This window comes from Emys orbicularis, chromosome 4 (assembly GCF_028017835.1).
Source record: "Emys orbicularis isolate rEmyOrb1 chromosome 4, rEmyOrb1.hap1, whole genome shotgun sequence".
NCBI lineage: Eukaryota > Metazoa > Chordata > Testudines > Emydidae > Emys > Emys orbicularis.
Genome location: NC_088686.1, coordinates 25,187,144 through 25,209,707, shown reverse-complemented (window position 1 = coordinate 25,209,707; position 22,564 = coordinate 25,187,144). Strand labels below are relative to the sequence as shown.

The 22,564-nt window shown below is 41.1% G+C and overlaps 1 protein-coding gene across 1 annotated transcript in view; it reads left to right on the top strand.

Annotated features, from left to right (window-relative positions):
• YY1 (YY1 transcription factor) overlaps positions 1–19,823 on the top strand; it is a 37,526-nt gene extending 17,703 nt beyond the window's left edge. Inside the window, exons 3-5 of the mRNA XM_065403128.1 lie at positions 10,634–10,694; positions 16,178–16,336; positions 18,648–19,823. Coding sequence (XP_065259200.1) covers positions 10,634–10,694; positions 16,178–16,336; positions 18,648–18,830 — 403 coding nt within the window. The 3' untranslated portion in view covers positions 18,831–19,823. The remainder of the gene's footprint in view (positions 1–10,633; positions 10,695–16,177; positions 16,337–18,647) is intronic.
• Positions 19,824–22,564: the final 2,741 nt, after the last annotated feature.

Sequence of the window (22,564 nt, the reverse complement as noted above, 5' to 3'; positions counted from 1 at the left end):
ATACCTTGAGAAGTTACATCTTTACACATGTCCTTACTATTGCTGTTTTGAAAGATTACCTGGGACTAAAAATGCATTTGAGTGATAGGTGGCTACTTCCTTGTTAAATTTGACAAATCAAACGTGCGACACTCAAAAGTTGTCCAGTACAATAAGAACAGGCCAGTAGTGTTCAGTATGAAGATCTAGTTATTAATTTATTTTTCATTCTTGACCATCTCAACCCCTATCAATGTTTGTGGGTTCTACAACTTGCTCCACTATATCAAATTTAGTTTTCAACAGTTGAGAAACTACAAAACCAATCTGTTGATCCTTTTTTTTTTTTTTTTTTTTTTTTTTTCTTAGTAATGGAAAATATCTTTTGTATTGTGTTTATCGCAAAAAACCTTAACATAAAAAAGAAATGGTAAAAGTTGCATAGTCAGCACTTAAAAGTTTAGGAAACATCAGTTCAGGTTGCCTGTGCAATCTTAATTTGGCCCATTGTGCATATGCATTATGATACAGCATCTAATTACATGATCACTCACTGGTTGAGTGTGTAGGCATCCTTAATTCTGGCATTTCCTAAACTTTGAGCATTTGAGTAATCTTGTTTTTAAAACTGAAATATTAGCCCATGTGGTACAGTACCACATGATTTGTCAGCAAGGCTTGGGGAACATTAGATCCACAGCCCAGATTTCTACTACTTGAGACAATAGCGAAATTAGTAGCAGTAGTAAGCTGTTACCTCTGTATGGGCCAGCCACTAGAAGGGGAAGAGATGTACAGTAGAACCTCAGAGTTACAAACACCAGAGTCACGAACTGACCAGTCAACCACATACCTCATTTGGAACCAGAAGTACACAACCAGGCAGCAGCAGAGACCACCAAAAAAAACCCCAACAGCAAGTACAGTACTGTGTTAAACGTAAACGACTTTAAAAAAAAAAGGAAAGCAGCATTTTTTTTCTGAATAGTAAAGCTTCAAAGTTGCATTAAGTCAATTTCAATTGTAAACTTTTGAAAGAACCATAATGTTTTGTTCAGTTACGAACAATCTCCGTTCCCAAGGTGTTTATAACTCTGAGGTTCTACTGTAACTTCTGCCAGTGGAATTCACAGCTGTTTGCTAGACCGCAGGGGAATACTGGGTTCCATTCCAGGTTTTGGTGGGGAGTGTACATAGACCCTTCTGTCTCTGCTCCCTCTGCTCCTGTTCCCCTTCCATAGTCTACCTCTGCTGTTGTCATCCCCTTATGCTGCTTAGGTGCTAGCAGAGTAGCACTGAGAAAACCGTATACAGTCTTCCTGCTGTTGTTTCTGGTATCAAAGTGGCTCCCCAGCAGCTGGGAGGAACAACTGTGGGGAAAAATGTTTGTCTCCATGGTGCATCATCCTCAAATTTTGAGCATGCCCCATGTGCCGTTCAGCTGGCCTGTAGGAACTGTGTGGCAATAGAGTATGCTCAGTGCATATAAAATCTGACTGTAAGGCTGCCAGCTTCTACCAGCCTTTACTGAAAATGTGAAAACTGCAATTTCCCCCCCTCCCTCCCAAATTCTTATATGTTGGCCAAATTTGTGCAGACTTTCACAAGGATAGCAAAAGGTACATCGCTGACATGATTGGAGCATGGACTTGAAATATGATAGTCAAAGTGTGGAGGTACTGGAGCATCTCAAATGGTGGTAAGAATTTTTTAATATGGGCAAAAATATATATTTTCCCTGTCCTGAAGCTAGTGTCAGGAAGGAGTTAAAATTCAGCCGGGGGGGGGGGGGGGGGGAACCCTGCTAAAAATCAAGGATATAGTTTCTGTCAATACATCATAACTTAGCATTGTTCTTTCTTACCGATGAACTGACCACCCTCAAGGCCCCCAGCTTTCTGTAAGCACTCATCCCTACCCCTCCCCACTCCGGCTCTTCGCTCTATCCCGAAAGTAGTCACAAATAACTGATGTAATCAAAATGGGTCTATAAGTATGTATTGTTCCGACTGTTATCTTTGTTAAAAGTTCTTTTTCTTTATAACAATGTTTTCCCCTATAAATACAAAATAAATGCAAATAAATTAATAAAATGTATATAACTGGCCACTATGGCACCATATTTTTAAAGCTGCTTGTCAGTCTTCTCGATACTGTAAATAAACCCCCTTCAGTATAATCTATGCTTGCCAAATTCTTAGGCAAAAATTTTTTTTTAACACTAGGCAATGTTTCAACTGTGGGATTTATTTATTTATTTATTGGGGAAAAAATTCCAGTAAGTCAGCCTGCAGCAGACATGAAAAAGTTCAGCCTGAACATTAACTATAGGTGGTTCCATCTGTGTGGCTTATAATATTTCATAACAACTTATGAAGTGTTGGTGTATATACTCCTACATTTGCTATCGGTCATAATAAACTAATTTCAAAAAATAAGATTACATTACAAGAAAAACACTTGCTTTGATCTTAACTTATGTCGGTATTATCTAGAATTTTTATCAAAGCAAGTTTAGTTCTGTATGCTATCCCGCATATACATATTGGTGTGGGTTGCATCCATCAGGCTAGTATCTGAGTGTGTGTTTGTTTGTTTGTTTTTAAAATGAATTTAAATGTTTGGTTCTGTTGTGCTACTTTATAGCTGAGTGTGGTTACCTGCTACAGAATCTATTTAATGCTCCTCTAAATTTTTTTTTAATGTGAATTATTCTTGCAAATACTGGATGTTGCTATGCTGTGGCTTGTCTGACTACTCAAACTGTTCTCTTACTGATGAATTGTCTGTTGTCAGGGTTATTTTTTTGAGGTTTTTAGCTTTAACTGGCACATGGCTTCTGTTGGGTCTTTTTTACTAAAAAATAATAATAATGTTTCTCTGTTAACTTACAGAGAAAGAGACTTCTAAGCAAATATTGATAATGTTTTCAAATTATGAACTAATTTTTTTGCTATCCTAGAATTTTTAGCAAGTATTATAAATCAACAGGCAAATTAAGTTTTTGAGCATACAATTGCTATTCAGATTTTCCTTGAAGTCACTTATGTCTTTACAATTATTCCATCTGTTTTTATACTGGAGCCATTCCTGTGGTATCTGAACACCTTAGGAATGCTGTCAAAGTTGACAAGCCTCAAACTTGACTTACCAACCATTATGTGTTCTTCACAGTCAGGAAAACCCAATCATGTCACCGCCTGCTAGTATGATTGTGTTTCCTATGAAGAATAGGATGGACAAAACCTTCCTAAAACAGTGAACGCTTAGAGGTTTTCAGTCAGAGCATCACTTTCAAGAAATCCCTTCCTTCTTTTTGTTACCACCTTTGCTGTTGTGTTGTAAAGTTTATAGGGCCAGTTTTAGAGAGAACTAGTGACAATGTGTATAATTCAGTTTTATGAAACTATGGATGGATGGCACAGTAAACAAGTTCTAATCTTCTGATGCCCATGCATTGCTGTTTAGGGCCTCAGTCCTGTTTGTGTTTGGGTCAATGGGGGGTGGGGGTGGGGGGGGGAAATCAACTTGAATGATGCAGGATCAAGCTCTAATTTTCCCTTGGTTAAAGTTTACTACTGATTCAGTTTTTACCTTGATTAAGATACCCAAGTGCAAGGAAAGGGAACTGTGAGTACGGAACAGGGAGAGAATAAAAAGTGAGATAATTGAAATTCGACAATTGATTAGGGCATATGAAGGGCTTGGCGGCTTGTTTTTGCTACAGTAGCAAATGGTCATATTTAGTGTGTGGTTTCTCAGTTATAGTGACTTAAGGATTTCTAAAATTTTACTCATCTAGTAATACTTTGAAGGTGACAGTGAACTTGAAATCAGGTCAATTTAAAGAATTGATGAAGTAATTTATGGTACCAAATCTACCCGAGTCCCATTGGCAGTTTTCATGGTTTAACAATCAGTCATGTTTTACTAGCTTTAAAAATGCGTTTTCTCTTCCTTGTTGCTGTGTACAAACTTAAAGGGGAAACGGGAAAACTGGCTAGACAGTGTTATGTAGGGCTGCTGTGGTTGCCTCGATTCCTTAAATTGATAGGAGGATGTGCAGTAGTGATTTGCAGAAATCTCACCGTGTTACATCAGGGTAGGGAGAGGAACCGCTCCCCGCCCCAGCTCACCTCTGCTCTGCCTCCTGCTGAGCGCACCGCTGCCGCTCCACTTCTCCCTCCCTTCCAGGCTTGCTGCGCCAATCAGCTGTTTGGCCCGGCAAGCTGGGGGGGGGGGGGGCGGGGAAGCAGAGTGGTGGTGGCCTGCTCAGGGGAAGAGGCGGAGATGAGCTGGAGCAGGGAGCGGTTCCTCTGTGGGGCACCCCCCCCCCGTTACTTGCTGTGGCCCTCCCCGGGGGGCCCCCCGCCCCAGCTCACCTCCATCTCTGCCTCCTCCCACAAGCGCGCTGCAGCTCTGCTTCTCCCCCCTCCCTCCCAGGCTTGCTGCGCCAATCAGATGTTTGGCGTGGCAAGCCTGGGAGGGAGGAGAAGCGGAGCTGAGCGGCGTGCTCGTGGGAGGAGGAGGCGGCGGCGGCAGAGCGGAGGTGAGCTGGGGCGGGGTGCGGTTCCTCTGCACCCCCCCTTACTTGCTGCGGCCCCCCTGCCCCAGCTCACCTCCGCTTCGCCCCCTCCCAGGCTTGCCACGCCAATTAGCTGTTTGGCGCGGCAAGCCTGGGAGGGAGGAGAAGCGGAGCTGCGGCGCACTTGTGGGAGAAGGCGGAGCGGAGGTGAGCTGGGGCGGGGGGAGCCACAGCAAGTAACGCAGGCGCAGAGGAATCGCTTGCTGTAACATGAATTTGGATATAACGCGGTAAAGCAGCCCCATCCCCCGGAGCGCTGCTTTACCGCGTTGTATCCTAATTCACATTATATAGGACCGCATTATATCGGGGTAGAGGTGTATATAACAAGTTACATCAGAATAGTGTGATCTGTTGGGTAGCACTATCCAGTTAAGGCATATTCTGACGTGAATGGATGCATAAACTTTAGTTGTCCTTGTCACTTCCAAATCTTTATACAGGGTTTATGAAGAGTGCTGGCATTATTTGTGTTAAACAGGACCAGAAAATATAAGTAACTATATACCTCAAACAGTGTGACTGATAGCAGATTTTTTTTCTCTTCAGTTTGCTTATTACAGGCCAACAATTGTTTGGGGATTTAAAATTTAAAATGTGAATGATTTTAAGCTCTTTACATGGTCTACTATTTAATAGATACACTCCTATAGATTTTGTGTCTTTGCATGGGATGGTGAGAATCCCTTTAAACGAAAGACTAAAATGGAGCATTTTCTAAATTTGGTGTTAAGCGAAACTTATGTTGAAGTATAAAAATTCCATGATTGTCTGGTACTAGAACCTAGTGGAAGTAAACAGTAGCTGTAATTCTGGCAGTTATGAACAGTGGTGGCTTATTTTTCCCTTTTCTTTAAAAAATAAATACATTTACTTAAACTTACTTTTTAAAAGTTGGCCTCTGATTTTCTTTCTAAGCACTGTTTGTGGCTGATCTGCTTAGAAACAGCAAAAGTACAAACTAAGAAAGAGGAAGTAAAATGTGAAGAAAGAAAAAGGGGAAAATATAACGGGTGGGAAGTTGCCACAGCCCTGAGTCTTAGTCATAACGTTCTTCCTTGCTTAGCTTCTCCCTTTTTTCCTTTTGGCCCCTCTGTTCTTTCATTCACACTTCTTTCTCCACTTCTGCATGCTGTCCAAGCAGTAATCCTCTTCCTCTCCTGCATCCCCTTCACGCCTCCCTAGTGCACTCATTGAATGAGGGCCAGTAGTGGCAACTCTCCTTGCAGTTGACCCCACCTCCCAGAATTGTTAGAGCAAAGGAGAGGGAACTATTTTAGCCATTGGTCATGTCAACTACTGCCACCAACTGAAGTGCTCTGGGCACTCCATCCCTGGAATGAGGGCAGGCGTACACTACAGAATTACTTTGCTATAATTACATTGATCAGGGGTGTGAATTTTTCACACCTCTGAGTGATGTACTTATAGCGACCTAAGCGCCAGTGTAGATAGCGCTATGTCAGCGGGAGAGCTTCTCTTGACCACATAGCTACTGCTTCTCGTGGAGGTGGACTAACTATGCTAACGGGAGAATTCTCTCCCATTGGTGTAGAGTCTTCATGAAAGTGCTACAGTGGCACAGCTGCATTGGTGCAGCTGTGCTGATGCAGTTTTAAGTGTAAACCTGCCCTAAGTCTCCTAGGTTAATAGCCTTAAAGACATCTGTGATTGTTATGCCTGAGTGAGCTTTTTTTTCCTCACAAAAAAGCTTGTTTCTTCACAAAAATGGCGCATTTGTACGTTCTTTTCAAAATAAGGTACCTTGTTCTGCTCAACTGTGTGAGAATGTGGCCTTCACAGTGCAAAACATGAATTGTTTTCTCTACTTGCAACAGAAATAATTGCATTTTCCAGAGCCTTGAATTGAAGGAGAAATTCTTATTCCATTTTATTGCAACTCGCTCTACCTTACTGTGACCCAACTATGCTAAAACACTAACTAGAACACCAGGATTAAAAACTCTTTAAAGATCATAGATTGTATTAGGGCAGCTTTGTACCACTCTCGTGGTGCAAAATTTAAAAATGACTTCTTAAAGACCCAAATCTCCTTTTTCTAATAAATTAAATATAAAGTTTAAGTTCTTCTTGCAGTAGCAATTGTCTACTAGGATTCCACTCCTGGTGAACACATGCTCTAGGTACACAAGATCAGGTTCTTTTGGCCAGCAATGTCTGATGGGGACATGTCTGTGCCCTAGATGTCCTTACACCCCTTCTTAGGGCCCCTTGAGCAGGCCCAACCTCAGTTCTTCTTACCACCCGCAGCAGTGGCCTGCCTACTTCTCTGAGCACTATGCTATTTTTAGTGTTGATGGTTAGTCTTATTGCCCCGGTGCAATCCATGCACATACAGATTCCTTATTTTATGCATGTTCTGTTTCTTAGGCTAGACTACCACCTCAGGGACTCTAGAAGAATAGTAGAAGCAAAATCTTCATGGTTTAAAACCTGCCTTAATGTGAAGCTTCAGTGCCACTTAGTGATAGACACTCTAGGTGCCCATTTAGTTTGAGGAAACATTCCTAAGTGGTGTACTGAATGTTGCTCATTTTCAAGTGGACTCAAAAGTTTGAGGATCTCACTTAAAATTGTTCCTCTTGAAGCACTCAAAGCAAGCCTCCTTGGACACAGCTAGACCTCATTTGCCTGGTCATTCCCTGTGCATGAGTTCCCTGGTGAGCCCAGAGTCCATGCCAAGCTCTTGAGCTTCATCGACCAACAGGCGTGGTCATCTGCCTTCATTCCAGTTTCTGAGGACTCGGAAGAAGCAGTGCTCCAGAGCTGACCCAAGGTATAGATACCTTAAGTCTTTTGCCTTGACCCATAAGTCTGATTCATTTCTAGCTCAACAATCAAAGGGCAGTCAACAGCCTGAGAGGGGTCCCTTTGGCACCTTGGTACTGACTTTTAAGAGAGTTTTGGCAATAACCACTAAAGCTATGGACTGCATCTCTATTGGAACCAGTCCTTTATCACCCAGGGCTCCTGTTCAGGTAACCTCACAAATGTGTTCCTGAGTGTCCAGTGGATTGATACCTACTGGGTCAGTACCCTGGTGATTTTTTTTTTTTTTTCCAATCTGTGTGCCCAGTACCACAGTCTCCTCTCTTTGAGAGCTTGAAGTTGGTGATGATTAATCCATGTTGGCCAAGTACTTTTTGAAGTGGTGACATAAATGCACTCAAAACAGTGTTATCCATCAGCCAATCGTTTTTGAGCCATACCCTACATTTGGCAGTAAAGCTTGACTGCTCTGTCCATTCATCAACACATCAAGAAGACCTGCAAAATCCAGTTGAGTTGCAAACTTGCTGGCAACTCATGGGCATTAGTGTTGCCACCTTACGGACAGCTACCAGTTCCCTAATGATTGCACCTGCTTAATGCTGTGAAGCATCTTAGGGCTCCAGCTATCATTGTGACAAGTTGGACTCGGTGATCAATTCGGTCCTGCATATCATCAATGGTACAACCCAGACAACTCCAACTTCCAACATTCCAATCCTGGTTGGCATTGCTTCCCCAGTAATTGGGCATAAGGCAAGGCCCTGGCCGCATTACTGTGCGCAGCCAACTATCAAGACGGCTTACTTCATAAAAGCCATATCAGAAACACTTGCTAAAGTGTTTTCTGAAATAGTTGACCCCATCAGACAACCTTTCTAAGGAACAGTGGCAACAGGTAGTGTGGAACTATATTTTGGAGCAGTGGCACATTTCTTGGCAGTTAGACAACTCAGTTCTATGTTTCCTAGGCTCTCAGGATTAGCTCTCTCAAGACTTTCAGAATAACCATATGAACCAAAAGATCCTTCTTTGTTACAATGGGATGTATTGTGGTCACGGTCCGTTTTACTTGCATCTTTATCATTGGGTCTTCCTGAGCTTCCTGTCCTGCTCCTGTGGAGCTCAAGAACTGTGTGCTATTTGGTTAAAGAATGCCCTCTTTATCATATTGATGGTGGGTGGATGCACTTAACAGAGTGGCTACATCTCATACCCATGCTAGAATCTAATTCATTGTTTGTGTCATCAAAAGCCATATACCAGAAGAAGGAAAAGCATCAGCTACCAAGTTGTTGGTATAGCAGGTCAAGAAGATATCTCTGGTACTGAATTAACCCACTGCCCACTTAGGGAGAGCATAACAGAGCCAGGGCACTCCTGACAGGATGACCCCTGTCTTGGAAGCTTGTATTCCTTGTCTGCATCCCTACTGGGGCACAATAGGGACTCCTCCTTCCATTACTTTTGGGTTGTACAATGCAAGTCAGAAATGGATCTGTAATCGACAGCAGTATATGACCTAGGGCTCATGGGGAATATCCTTCCTGATTTTACACGCACACACCACCATGTGTCCCTCAATCCAGTATCCATACTCATATCAGCTCTGGCTTGACTGGACACCCATGGGAGTGCAGCCGTATTCATGCAAGCCTGAGTAATCTGCCTCCTTGTGGATTAGATACTGCTGCCCAAAGAGGCAGTATAAACTAACAAGTCAAGTCAGCTAGTGCAGCCTTAGAGCCTCAAAGTATCAGGAGGAAAGTGATGAATGCTACAAGGGGAAGAATGAAGCAGTAAATTAACGTTGTCTTTAGCTGATGACTTCAAGGCATTCCAGGACCTCATCAGATCTATGGCAGAGACTCTAGATACACCTCTGGAAGTGGTGCAGGAGAAACCTTTCAAATTCCTGCACATTTTACACACTTCCATTGCTGGCAGGCTCGTCTTGCTTATAAATGAGGATCAGCCCACAAAAGACCTGCGACATGCGCTAGCTTCCATTTTGGCTACATCCAAGGGGGCTGACAGGAGATTCCACATCCCTTCCAAAGAACTTGGAGTACTTTTATTCCCACTCAGTATCAAAATTGTTTCTGGAAGCTGTGGTCCAAGAGAGATCTAAGTGGCAAGAGTCTCCCAAATCTGTATCTAAGGGGACAAATATTTAATATTGGCCTCTTCAATCTAGCAGAGAAAAATATAACCTGATCCAATGGCTGGAAGTTGATGCTAGACAATTCAGACTGTCAAAAATTTACACCTTCTTTCCAATCTCAAAAATTGTGGTGGATTCTCCATCACTGGCAATTTTTAAAATCATGATTGTATGTTTTTCTAAAAGATAAGCGCTAGGAATGATTTTTGGGGAAGTTCTGTGGCCTGTTATCAGATGGTCAGGCTAGATAATACCAGTGGTCCCTTCATCCAATGTTTCAAGTTCAGAATGGTGACTCTGACCTCTATAGTTCCCTCATTAGATCCCTCAAGAGTGTTTTGTGGTTCTCAATCTGCAAGATGCCTATTTTCAGATATTCATCCAGCCCACAAGAAACTTTGGATTCCTAGTGGAAACATCTCTCTATCAGTACAGGTCCTGTGCTCTCTGCACTTTCACTATAGAGATTGCACTACAGTACTTGTATTTTTCAGTTCACCTCATACTATTTCTTTTTATCTTTTTTACAGTGCAAATATTTGTAATAAAAAATAAAGTGAGCATTGTACACTTCGTGTTCATGTTGTAATTGAAATCCGGATATTTGGAAATGTAGAAAAACATCCAAAAATATTTATAATAAATTTAAATCGGTATTCTGTTTAACATTGCGTTTAAAACTGCGATTAATAGCAACTATTTTTTAATCTAGTTTTGTTAGTCGCTTGTTAACTGCGATTAATTGACAGTCTTACTTTAAAAGTACAGTGTTCTGTACCTGAAAGATACTTATGTAAAGATCTTCAGATTTTAAAGTTTGTGTTGTCTGGACTAAACTGCTTTTCCAAAATGCAAAAATATACTGTTACTGTATTTTATATATATATATATATATAACCTCCCTACAGCATTAAACTCCAAGTGCAGTCGATGTGTATGTAACTTGCAGGATTTTTTTTAATATTAAAGCAAACAGTTTCCGACGAAGTGGGCATTCACCCACAAAAGCTTATGCTCCAATACATCTGTTAGTCTTAAAGGTGCCACAGGACTCTGAGTTTTAGGAAGGTTGCTTCTGCACACTTACCAGTGTTTTCTTGTTTTGTTTTTGTAAGAATGAAGCCACGAAAAATTAAAGAAGATGATGCTCCAAGAACGATAGCATGTCCTCACAAAGTAAGTGAAACTCTCAGAACTTAAAGCATTTCAGTGGTCAGTCACTTGTGGAACTGAATTTTGGGTGGCTCACTTTTTTTCTGTTAGGGAAGGACTAAGCTGAATATTTGTATTAAAGCTAAATATTGAGGCCTATTACTTTAAATACAGTTGCCTCTTTAGGTCCTTTCCAGATGCTAAAAGATTTCCTCAACTCTCCCTACAAACTGTGAATGTCCTAAAACAAAAGGGAACCTTGTTTGCATGTAAGGTGATCATAGGAGTATGGCAGGACCCTTTGTCCCAGTAATGTAATTTTCCGTCTGATTACATGAAATCCTCATTAATCCTCTAGACTCCACCCAAACTATATTCCTTTAAATTTTTGTACTGCTTTTGTCTCGCACCTGGGCTCATGATATTGAGAACTTGGAGGCTCATTGGAGAACTTCATTCAGTAAAGATCAAGGATATGTGTATGTTGCAGCTGGGAACTAGCCTCCCAGATCAGGTACACAGATTTGTGCTAGAAATAGCTGCGTGGGCATTGTGGCACTGGCAGAGGCTCAGGCTAGGCACCTGAGATCAAGCTTCTCTTAGGGGAATTCTGTGCCACTGCACAGTGCAGACATTTTCAGAAATTAATGTTGTGCATGCAGAATTTCCTTTTTTTCCTCATAGAAATGGACTGCAGAGATGTTGGCCGCCAGTAGAGGCCACTGGACCCAGCACAAGGCTAGGGGGAAGAGGAGGGAACTGGAGGGTTCCCAATAGCTGCAGTTGTCAGCATGCCCTGAAGGAAGGAAGTGGCAGCATGCAAGTCTTGGACCCAGCATCAGGCTGTTTCTCCCTCTGGTCTCGGGGGTGGGAGGGGGGTAAGAGGGTGAGAGTGTCTGGGCGCGTGTGTGTGTGTGTGTGTGTGTGTGTGTTGGGGGGGAGGGGGAGTGTGAGTGTCTGGCCCCCTGGCTGGGTTCTGGGAGGGAAGGGTGCAGAAGAACTGGGTTGTCGTAGGGGTTTCTTTAACACTCTACTCATGGGGGAATTTTTGACATGTATTTTGAAATAAATTACCAAATAATTGAAACTGGCATGATTATATAGTGTTGTTTTTTGACAAAATCTGCAGAATTTTAAAATATTGTGCGCATAATTCCCCCAGGAGTAGCTCAAGCCCACCCTTGCGCCAAGCTTGTCTGGCTAGTGTGAGCCTCTGCCAGTGCCACAATGTCCACACAGCTATTTCTATCACATTAGTGTGGGCCCCTCTAGCACAAGTCTCTGTCCAAGCTGTAAGGCTGGCTCCCAGCTGCAATGTAGATAAACCCCTAGACCAGTGGCTCAACCTTTCCAGACTACTGTACCACTTTCAAGAGTTTGATTTGTCTTGTGTACTCCCCAAGTTTCACCTCACTTAAAAACATACAAAATGAGACACAAAAATACAAGCGTCACAGCACACTATTACTGAAAAATTGCTTACTTTCTCATTTTTACCATATAATAAAATCAATTGGAATATTAATATTGTACTTACATTTCAGTGTATAGTATACAAAGCAGTATAAACAAATCGTTGTCTATGAAATTTTAGTTTGTACTGACGTCACTAGTGCTTTTTATGTAGCCTGTTGTAAAACTAAGCAAATATCTAGATGAGTTGATGTACTCCCGGAAGACCTCTGAGTACCCCCAGACGTACATGTACCCCTGGTTGAGAACCATTGCCCTAGACAATTTAATCATCAGATCTTTTCTGCGGTCACTACTTAAATAAAGGAGAGCACTCTGGTCCCTTCTCTTATGGTTAGCACTTCTGTAAGTTGTCTTTTGGTAGCTGCCATACACTGTTGTTGCAATATCTTGTCCATGGTAATTTAGAATACTTATTTGATGGCATGAACCTGTTCTGAAAACTATCCAAAGTGTATTCCTGAGATCTAGGTGTACCCAGCCTTGATATGAAGTAATTATAGGTTGTGGGGTTTGGTTTCTAGATAGGGTAAGCCTAAGAATGCTTGCCTATGCAGATATTTAATAGTGCACATTACAGATCAGTAACATAGAGAGATTTGTTCCTTACTAGCCTTGACCCCAAGCATCTACTCTGGGAACATTGAGCTCCTATTCAGGGGCTCTATATTTTTCAGGATGTAGGTTCACCTTTCCTTAAAGTTGTACTTGGAGACCCAGAGTTAAATTATTATTCCTCTGAGGAGAGATGTTTGTTCTTCACAACTTTATACTTCTGATAAACCATTACATTGTCTACGTTAAGTGGGAGAAGAAAAGTAATGCTTCCTTATTGCTTCTCTTCCACTCCCAAAAAGTTCCTTTCAGTGTAGAGGTAACTCTTAGGACAACTTTGTTACTTCTGTGTAACCAAGAAATACCTATTAAGACTTTCCTTCTCCTTTCCACTGAGTAGTTGGGATTTTAAAATCAATATAAATAGTTTTTTCATGCCACCCATTTGTGAAGTTTAACTTTTGAATAAAGACAAGGAAATCTTGAAGCCTGTTAGTCAAAGGGATTGTGAAGCCTGTGGGGAAAACTTTTTTATTTAGAAGTGGTGGCTCCTTGGTTTTTCAGAACTTAAGACATATTCAGATACAGTTATTGCCAGTTTGGCAGAAGTAACTCCCAAAGAGGAAGCCTGCACAATTGCAGATTGGAAGGTGGATCACTCAATCAGTTGCTGTTTTCAAACTTGTACTCCATGCAGTTGTATGGTACTACCAGTTCTGAGTTATTTTCATGTACACTTAAAAATTCATATGGGATCTGAAACTCGTTAACAAAACTTAAGAATTTATGAAAGTTTCTGACATCCTTTGAGGGACCTTTGACAGCTGAGTTCATCTGTATTCCCATCTTACGTTTATTCAACTGGGAAGCCCTGGTAGCTCAGTTAATTTAGCTGGGTTGAATTTGTAAGAAGCATGTCTGTCTTTACCATGAAATGCAGTTTTGATCCCACAAATCCATTGCCCCATCCTTTATGCTGGATAGAAGAGGTAATTTTTTTGGTATGAGTGACTAAGAGAGTCATCTGGTTGGATCTTCTGTGTATGTAGGGCCCTATGAAATCAGTTTTATTATGGATTTTTGGATTTATTTTAATTTTGTTTTTTTCTATTTTTAAAATAATTCCACCTTTATGGTCTTTTACATCAAAATTGTTTGATACATTGGCAACAATTAAGTAGCCTTACTGTAAATGTATTAAAATGTTCAGAATTGGATTGCAATGGGAAAAATTGATTTTACCAAAAAAAATATAATAATTCTACAATCTAAACAAAACATCTGGCAGATATACAGTATAAGCTAAAAGTAATACATTTTTAAATTGCTTTTTAAAGTAGCATTTGGTAATACGACCAAACTGCCATTGCTGAACAGTAACACAAGAAGTTCACAAAACTGTTGGGGGAGTGTCGGCACAGTCTCTCTTTAAGCAGAGCAACTCACCAGCCTGAACACTTGTTTAGACGGCAGCTGTAGCAATCACTCCTGAGCCAGAGGCTGGTGTACAGACAGGTGCCCCCCTGTTCTCCCATGTGGCTCAGTGGAGACTGGGCACACCAGCGGGAGGAAGGAGACACCCCAACATCAGCCCCAACCCCCGGGCCGGCTGTGCACAGCAGATCAGAAGGCTTGACTCTTAGATTGTGTGCCCCTGCGGTCCAAATGCTGGGGAGAGCAGAATTCCGCATTAATGTTTTGATTCTTTGATTCTGTCCATGTTCTCATTAATGCGGATTTCATAGGGCCCTATGCATGGTAGTTAGCCAAAGAGGTATTAGGGGACTTTTTCATAATCCATTTGGCTTGTTATTTCTGATGTAATGGCTTATGTATGAAATATGAAGCCTCTAGATTATTAACATTGTAGCTAGTCGTCATCCTTTTGTAGACTAGATTTGTAAAGAGGTGCTTTTTCAGAATGATTACAGAGAGTCTGGGCTTGCTCAGCGGTATAGAAGGGGAGGCTGCCTGGTAGTGTTGGGGGAGGGATTCAAGAGACACTGGCTCTACTCCTAGTTCTGTCACTGGCCTGCTGGGTGACCTTGGGCACGTCACTTCACCCCTCTGCCTCGGTTTCCCCATCTGTAAAATGGGGAGGATATTGACCACTTTTGGTAAATCCTGTGAGATCTGATGAAAAAGCTAGTTGGTCATATTTATAAGTAATTAACTTCTGTCCCTCATCTGTCTATTGGTTGGTGTTTAGTGGTATTTAAAGTTGGCAAGGGGATTGGAAAACATTCCATTAAAAAAGGATGCCTAGGGGGTGGCAGAAGCAGCAGGCAAACAAAGAAGGAATAGAGCACAGTTCATCAGTAAGGAAGGGGATAGAAGAAATGTGTGGTGAAAGAGTTGGGAATTTTAAAGGTAGCATTAATTTTGAACAAATGATATCTGGGACAACAGGATTCTGTAAAAATGATCATAATTCTCTATTTTCCAAATCTCAGCAACCAGTAAAGATAGAATGGGAAATTCATAGATTAGGGGTGCAGAAAGGGAATAGCTCAATCAAGAACCGTTATGTCTAGGTAGGACTTCAGCCTAATTTTGTCTGTCTTTAGTCTCTCTGCAAATGCAATATTCAAAAAATAAGTGAATCTGCAGAGGCAGGATCTTCAAGAAGCGGGGGTGAGTTCCCATTACTTGAGGTTACAGAGTCTTGTTGCTCAGGAGTGAGATCTGTATTCTGCCTTCCTGTGATGCAGCTACCAGGTGTTGGTCTTCAGGCTTCATGACCCAGCAGCACCAGATCTATCTTCCCCCTCCCTAGAAACCACACAGCTGTTACCTTTGTAATTCTAGTCAATTCATCAGATTCATTCTGCTCTCAGTGCATTATGGAATAGATTTCTTCAGTAGCTGCTGTGTCTTGGAGACCCTCTTGCTTCTTTCTCTGTCAGGAACGGGAAACAGACAAAGAAAGAAGAAAGAGGGACAGTAGGAGATGGACAGAGCCAGACATCACTTGCACAAAGAATATGGGGCCCACCAAAGGTAGCGGTGGACTACCATCATTTTACCTTTTGCTAGCCCTTGGACTACCATAAATTTTGTTCAGTTTGTTCACCTGTGCTTTAATAGCATATAATCTTCTGGGGAAGATGCAGTGTGTGTTAATAAAACTTGACTGCATGTAGTACACTAATGTATGGGTTAGTAGAGGAGTTGGATTCCCCCCCCCACACACACACACACTTCTTAAATTGATATTTACTGGCTGTCCATAGTAAGAGTTTGTGATTAATTTTACTGTAAAAGTGTTTTATTTTTAACCTCCTAAGTCAAAGCAAAATCTGTATCCATGTGAGGGAGTATGTCTTTCCAGGGCCAGCTTCTATTTTAAGGTATTTTTCCAGGGAAAAGGGGGAGGGGGGAAGGGGTGGGTAACTAAACTTTCATCTACTAAAATGCTAGACATTTTATTATCGGAACTTGTTTATGTATTTACTAAGTTTTTTATTATTCTCTTTAAGGGCTGCACAAAAATGTTCAGGGACAACTCTGCTATGAGGAAGCATCTGCACACTCATGGTCCTCGAGTACACGTATGTGCAGAATGTGGCAAGGCCTTTGTGGAGAGTTCCAAACTAAAGCGACATCAGCTAGTTCATACTGGAGAGAAGCCCTTTCAGGTATGGCCACTTTCGAGACATGCAGAGTATTCCAGTTTTAATTTAAAAAAAGAAAGGGGGGGGTGGGGCGCGAGAGAGACTGTGCTTACCCTGCTTCCCTGCCAGTTGAGGCAAGGAAGCACCTTGTCTCAAAATAAAATTGCACGTGGTGACTTGACATGGAAAATCAAGACATGATCCAAAGTCTGATACTAATATCAGCCTTTCCATTGACTTTAGAGGGCTTTGGATCAGATCCTTAGAGAAGATAGAATAAGTTCTCTGTTTGCTAATTATTAATGCTTAGACAAAATTATGATTGTTTATTTCCAGGTATATTTTGGAAGTGGAGTGCATTGTAGCACACACATCAATCAGCACATTTAAATGTAACCATCATTCTAGCCTACTTTAAGATTTTTGGAAAACTTGCAAGAAAATTAGACTTTGAATACCATATTTGAGGAAACTCTCATTGCTTCCTCTTTTTCAACATGATGTATTTTACCAGTGTAAACAAGGCCTCAGGTTATGCTCATTAGGCTGTGTAAATGGAATGTCTTCCACTATTAAGAGTCATACTATGTAGCTTGGCAGATTAAGACTGCAAAGCTGGGTCACAATGTATTAATTGTGTGGATTTTTGTTTTCTTTAGAGGCTGTTTTTGTAACACATTTGTAAACAAACTGCCTGAATATCTTTGTTAAAATCTGCAGTGGGGATACTCCCCATGGGGGGAGAAACTGTTTCATTCTCTCTCCTTTTTTTTTTAATGTCCCCCATGTTGTCAGCAGACACTTTTTTTTTTCTTGTGCTGTTTGATGCATCATTGGCTAATCAGAATGCTTAACTTTCAAGTTGAGTGTTAATCAACTTAAAATTAAAGCCATGAACTCTACCCACTGAATATCCTCTGATGCTACGACAATGTAGGAGACACTTGAGCTCCTGCCACCAGAGGTCCCCAGCCTTCTTCATATGGTAAATATCATTCAAAAATTACTGTAGACTCTGAATTATACAACATGCAGAAATAACTGATGCACATCAGTTCAGTTAAGATATCTTATTTTAATTTGTTTAGTTCCTTCAAGATAGTAATCTGTCACAAGATACAAACTGATATTCTAAAAATGAGATTCTTTAATACAGAAAACCTCCAAACCTACCACTGCTTCTGGTTTTAAAAAAGCCATTAAATTTAATATAGTTTTCATAGAAGGTAATGCCTTGAATTCAGTAAGTTGTGGGTTTTTTTTGTTTTGTTTTGTTTTGTTTTTCCCCCTAGAAATAAATATACCTGTGGCTGTGGAGTTTTTATTCATACATTTATCTGCTTTTATTTGTAGCAAAAAAAAACACACACTCTGATCCAGGCTCTTGTGGCTCTTTATGTACATTAAGAACAATTGTATAAGGCATGAGTTAGCGTCTCATCTCTCCTCTGCATGGCAACTCATAAAATAAATATCTTATCTGAACAGTAGCCCATCTGACCCACAAATAACCCATATTGTGCTGTGCCCTTCTCTTCCCAAAAACATGGTGGAAATTTTAGTCTTTGAGTCCCTGCAGTAGAATGGAGTCTAGCTGCTTTTTGGAGCAGGAGGGAAGGGGGGGTACCAAATTCTAAAGCTGAGGGCTTCTTCTTTAACTGAGAGTTAAAGAAACCCCTATGACAACCCAGTTCCTGTTTGTCTGCTCTGCCCCCCGAGCCCAGCCAGGGGACCAGACACCCACAATCCCTCTCCTCTCTCCCTCACCCCCACCCAACCCAGACACCCACTCCCAGAGCCCAGGGATCCAGAGGGAGAAACCGCCTGATGCTTAGTCCCAGGCTTGCATGGAGTTTCCTGTGTGCTGCCCTCTCCTTCCCTCAAGGCATGCTGGGAACTGTAGCTGCCAGGAACTCTCTAGCTCCCTCTCCCTTCCCCAGCAGTGTCTATGTGTGAGCTGTGCTCTGCTGGGTCCAGTGGCAGCTAGCAGGCACTGTAGCCCATTTCTTCACAGCAGTGTACTGTGTACATTGCAACTATTTGAGAAAAATACCAGCCATCAGTTTTCTCTTTAGGCTTTCACTAAAAAAATAAACTTCATATGTTAAATAAGATCTAATGAATGCAATGTTGATATGCTAAGACCTGCAATTATTTCTCAGGCAAAGCTCTCACTGGTTCTACTGGGAGTTTTCAGGGAAAATGGACTGCAGGATCAGGACCTAATATTTATAAAGGGAATCCAGTAACGCAAGCAAGAAACTTTTGCTGACTTACCAAGTGTCTGTTGCTCCTGTTGAGAATGTTTTTAATCTATGACCTTTCCTTTCAACAGTGCACGTTTGAAGGATGTGGAAAGCGATTTTCACTGGACTTCAATTTACGCACACATGTGCGAATTCACACTGGCGACAGGCCCTATGTGTGCCCGTTTGACGGCTGTAATAAGAAGTTCGCTCAATCAACTAACCTGAAATCTCACATCTTAACACACGCTAAGGCCAAAAACAACCAGTGAAAGTAAGCGAGAAGAAAGCTCTTGAACTCTCAAAGCATCTTACAGGAGTATGGGAATAAATATGCCTCCCCTTTGTATATTGTTTCTAGGAAAGAATTTTAAAAAAGAACCCTACCCACCTAAAGGACATGTTTTGATAAAGTAGTAAATAAATAAATAAAAACTTTAAGATGACGTTACTAAGATGCTCTACCTTGCTCTGTAATCCAGTTTCAAGAACACGGTGTTTTGTAAAGTGTGCTCCCAACAGGAGGGGACAATTGATGAACTTGCATCAAAAAGAGACAATTCTTTATACAACAGTGCTAAAATTGGACTTCTTTTCACATTCTTATAAATATGAAGCTCACCTGTTGCTTACAATTTTTTTAATTTTGTATTTTCCAAGTGTGCATATTGTACACTTTTTGGGGATATGCTTAGTAATGCTATGTGTGATTTTTCTGGAGGTTGATAACTTTGCTTGCAGTAGATTTTCTTTAAAAGAATGGGCAGTTACATGCATACTTCAAAAGTATTTTCCTGTAAAGAAAAAAGTTATATAGGTTTTGTTTGCTATCTTAATTTTGGTTGTATTCTTTGATGTTAACACATTTTTGTATAATTGTATCGTATAGCTGTAATGAAATCATGTAGTATCAAATATTAGATGTGATTTAATAGTGTTAATCAATTTAAACCCATTTTAGTCACTTTTTTTGGAAAAATACTGCCAGATGCTGATGTTCAGTGTAATTTCTCTTTGCCTGTTCAGTTACGGAAAGTGGTGCTCAGTTGTAGAATGTATTGTACAGGCACTGACCTTTTATTAACACCTGATAATATGTACATCCCATGTAATAGAAAGGACAACAATAAAACAGTGGTCCTAAAGAAAGAGTATGGCAGAAGATGATCTGTAAGCACAGTCTATTTTCTTTTTTTGTCCAGAATAATTATAGTTCTTGAACCTCCCAGAAATTGGAAGCTTAAATAAAACTCAAGTTTCCTTTACTTTGCATTCAATTACAATGATTTTTGATTAAGTAATAAATCTGTGGCAAAATATAATATACCGAAGGTGGTAATTTTAGTCAGAATTGATGACAGTAATCCTGGGTTTGGGAGTGATTTGGACTCCTATTAACTGGAATAATGGAGTTGGAAACAGTTTTTTCAGCACCCACAGCCAGCCAATCAGTGGAACAACACCGTGTCTAAATTAATTGTGCTTCTCTCTTTAATCAAGGTAAGGGGCGGGTGGAGTGGAGGTGTGTGGATGCCTGCTTCTTTTCTTAGTCAAGGTAAAGGTGGGTGGGGTCAATGGTGACACCAGAATATTGAGAGAACCCTTTGTTGTTTGATTGGGCTAGCCTTCAATTTTGGACCAGGTGCAGTAACGGGGATCCATGTTTGGAGCAAGGAACAAAGACCATGAAAATTCCCAATAAGTTTTAACGTACACAATATTCTTTTGATGGTCTAATCAGAAGTGATTTCTAACATTTTGTTACAAACGAGTAATAAATCTGTGTACTGTACTAAACAGTGAAAGAGTGACAAACACAGGAATATGCACAAAAAATGCATAGGTATTGTTTTAAAAGAATGTCCAAAAAAAGGTTTAACGTTGTTCTAAACTGTGTCTGATAGTAAAATGTTTGTAGATATCAATCTCTGCATCTGTGTTACAAGACTATAATCCATCAAACTTTACAAGATAAAAATTAGGTAGCAAAACTTTTTTCCAAGTTGTTGGATTTTGGTTTCAACTAGTAATGTTAAGTGCTTGCACAACACACAGGCCATTTTACAAATAGCAAGGAAGGATTTTCATCTACAACTAATTCAATTTTATTCCTAAAATAGACCCTGCATCTCTGGCTTCAGGGGCTTTTTAGGGGTAGAAGATAGTGGTGTGGTTGGGTAATTTAAAAATGTGCGTTGGACTATCTAAGGCAATACTAGTTTGGTTTTTTGGTTTTTTCCCGCACATGGCTACATTTTTGGGAGGCAGTGGCAAATAGTTCATAGTTAACTTCTATTAGCAACTTTCTGCAGGAACTGATCATCATTGTAGTTGCATAAATGTGGCATTTTGTTTTTGAAAGGGGAGAAAAACAACTTAGTCTAGTGTTATCTAAGCAAATTTTATCTGTATTTTAATACAGAATGCATGGCGTCTGAGCATCTCCACTAAAGAAGGTACCATATATACTTGTTCATAAGCCGAATATTTTTGGTAAAAAAGTGACGCATCAGAGAGCGGGGTCGGCTTAAAAACGGGTCTACACCAAAATTTGATGATTTTAAACTCTATGGAATCATTGAATTGAATATCTAATACAGGGATCGGCAACCTTTGGCACGCTGGCCACCGCTTCCTGCTGCCCCCATTGGCCTGGAGCGGTGAACCGCGGCCACTGGGAGCCGCGATCGGCTGAACCTGCAGACACGGCAGGTAAAGAAACCGGCCTGGCCCGCCAGGGTGCTTACCCTGGCGGGCAGCAAGCCAAAGGTTGCTAATCCCTGATCTAAAACATTGTAGTTTTTGTTTACTTGGGAGTGTCTGCAGGCATGGAGCCCCTCAGCTCCCTGTGGCTGCGGTTCGCCGTTCCCAGCCAATGGGAGCTGTGGGAAATGGTACTTCCTGCAGCTCCCATTGGCTGGGAACGGGGAACCGCAGCCACAGGGAGCTGAGGGGCTCCATGCCTGCAGACACTCCCAAGTAAACAAAACGTTCCAACCTGCCAGCGGCTTACCCTGACAGGCCGGGAGCCAAAGTTTTCCAACTCCTGAAATATAGGGTGGGCTTATGAAAGGGTCATACAGTTTGTTATTTTTACCTATCCATTTTGGGAGGTCGGCTTATAAACGAACGGGCTAATGAATGAGTATATACAGTATATTCCTCTTCCCCCCCCCCCCCTTCCGTGGGAAGTGGTATCTATTTTGTTCAATGTGGGTGTGTTTGTTTTTTTTGTTTGTTTTTGTTTTTTGAGGCTGGCTTAGGATGAAGCATGTATTGCACTTCATCTTTAACTAGTTTTGCCATTAGAACAAGAATGCCATTTGAGGCCAGGTTATTTAATTGTATTCTGTATTGGTCTGTTTGTTATCTAGAAACACAAATCCGCATTGTCACCCAGTGTATATACTGTGTATGAGAAAGCGGAGATCCATTGAGCAGCTTTGTCGGAGTATTGGATCCCCTGAGTAGATGCTGACTCTTGTTACCAAAAAGAAGAGGTTTCGCACAGTTGTGCTTACGTAGCTCTGGTGATGAACAATTAGGAATTCCTATAATCAAACTGAATAAATCTTAATTATAGAAGCTATTAAAATAAATTCACTTCTTGGAATAGCTTTTAAAAATATAATTGGCACATCTTATTCTTAAAGCTCCTCACTTCACTGATTCAGCAGCTCCCATTGTGGACTCTGAGGATATTGCAAGCAGGAGGAAGTCAACCTTGGGAAACCAACACTGTCTGTCTGCTACCACAAGAACCTGCATCATACCACCAAGCCTGCAAGCAAGTTGAGGTAAGGGGAGAAAAACTTTTCTGGGGCCCCACACTGCAACCATTTGTAATTGCCAGGGAGTTTCAAGGAGGGCTTTAGTGTCTGTGCCCTATGCATCATGCTCGTTTCATAGCCCAGTTACTCTTTCACTCCCTGTATTCCAACTAACTGTCACATAGTCAGCAGAGAGAAGTGGGGGAACTTTAGTTATGCTTGTGTGTGGGTTAGGA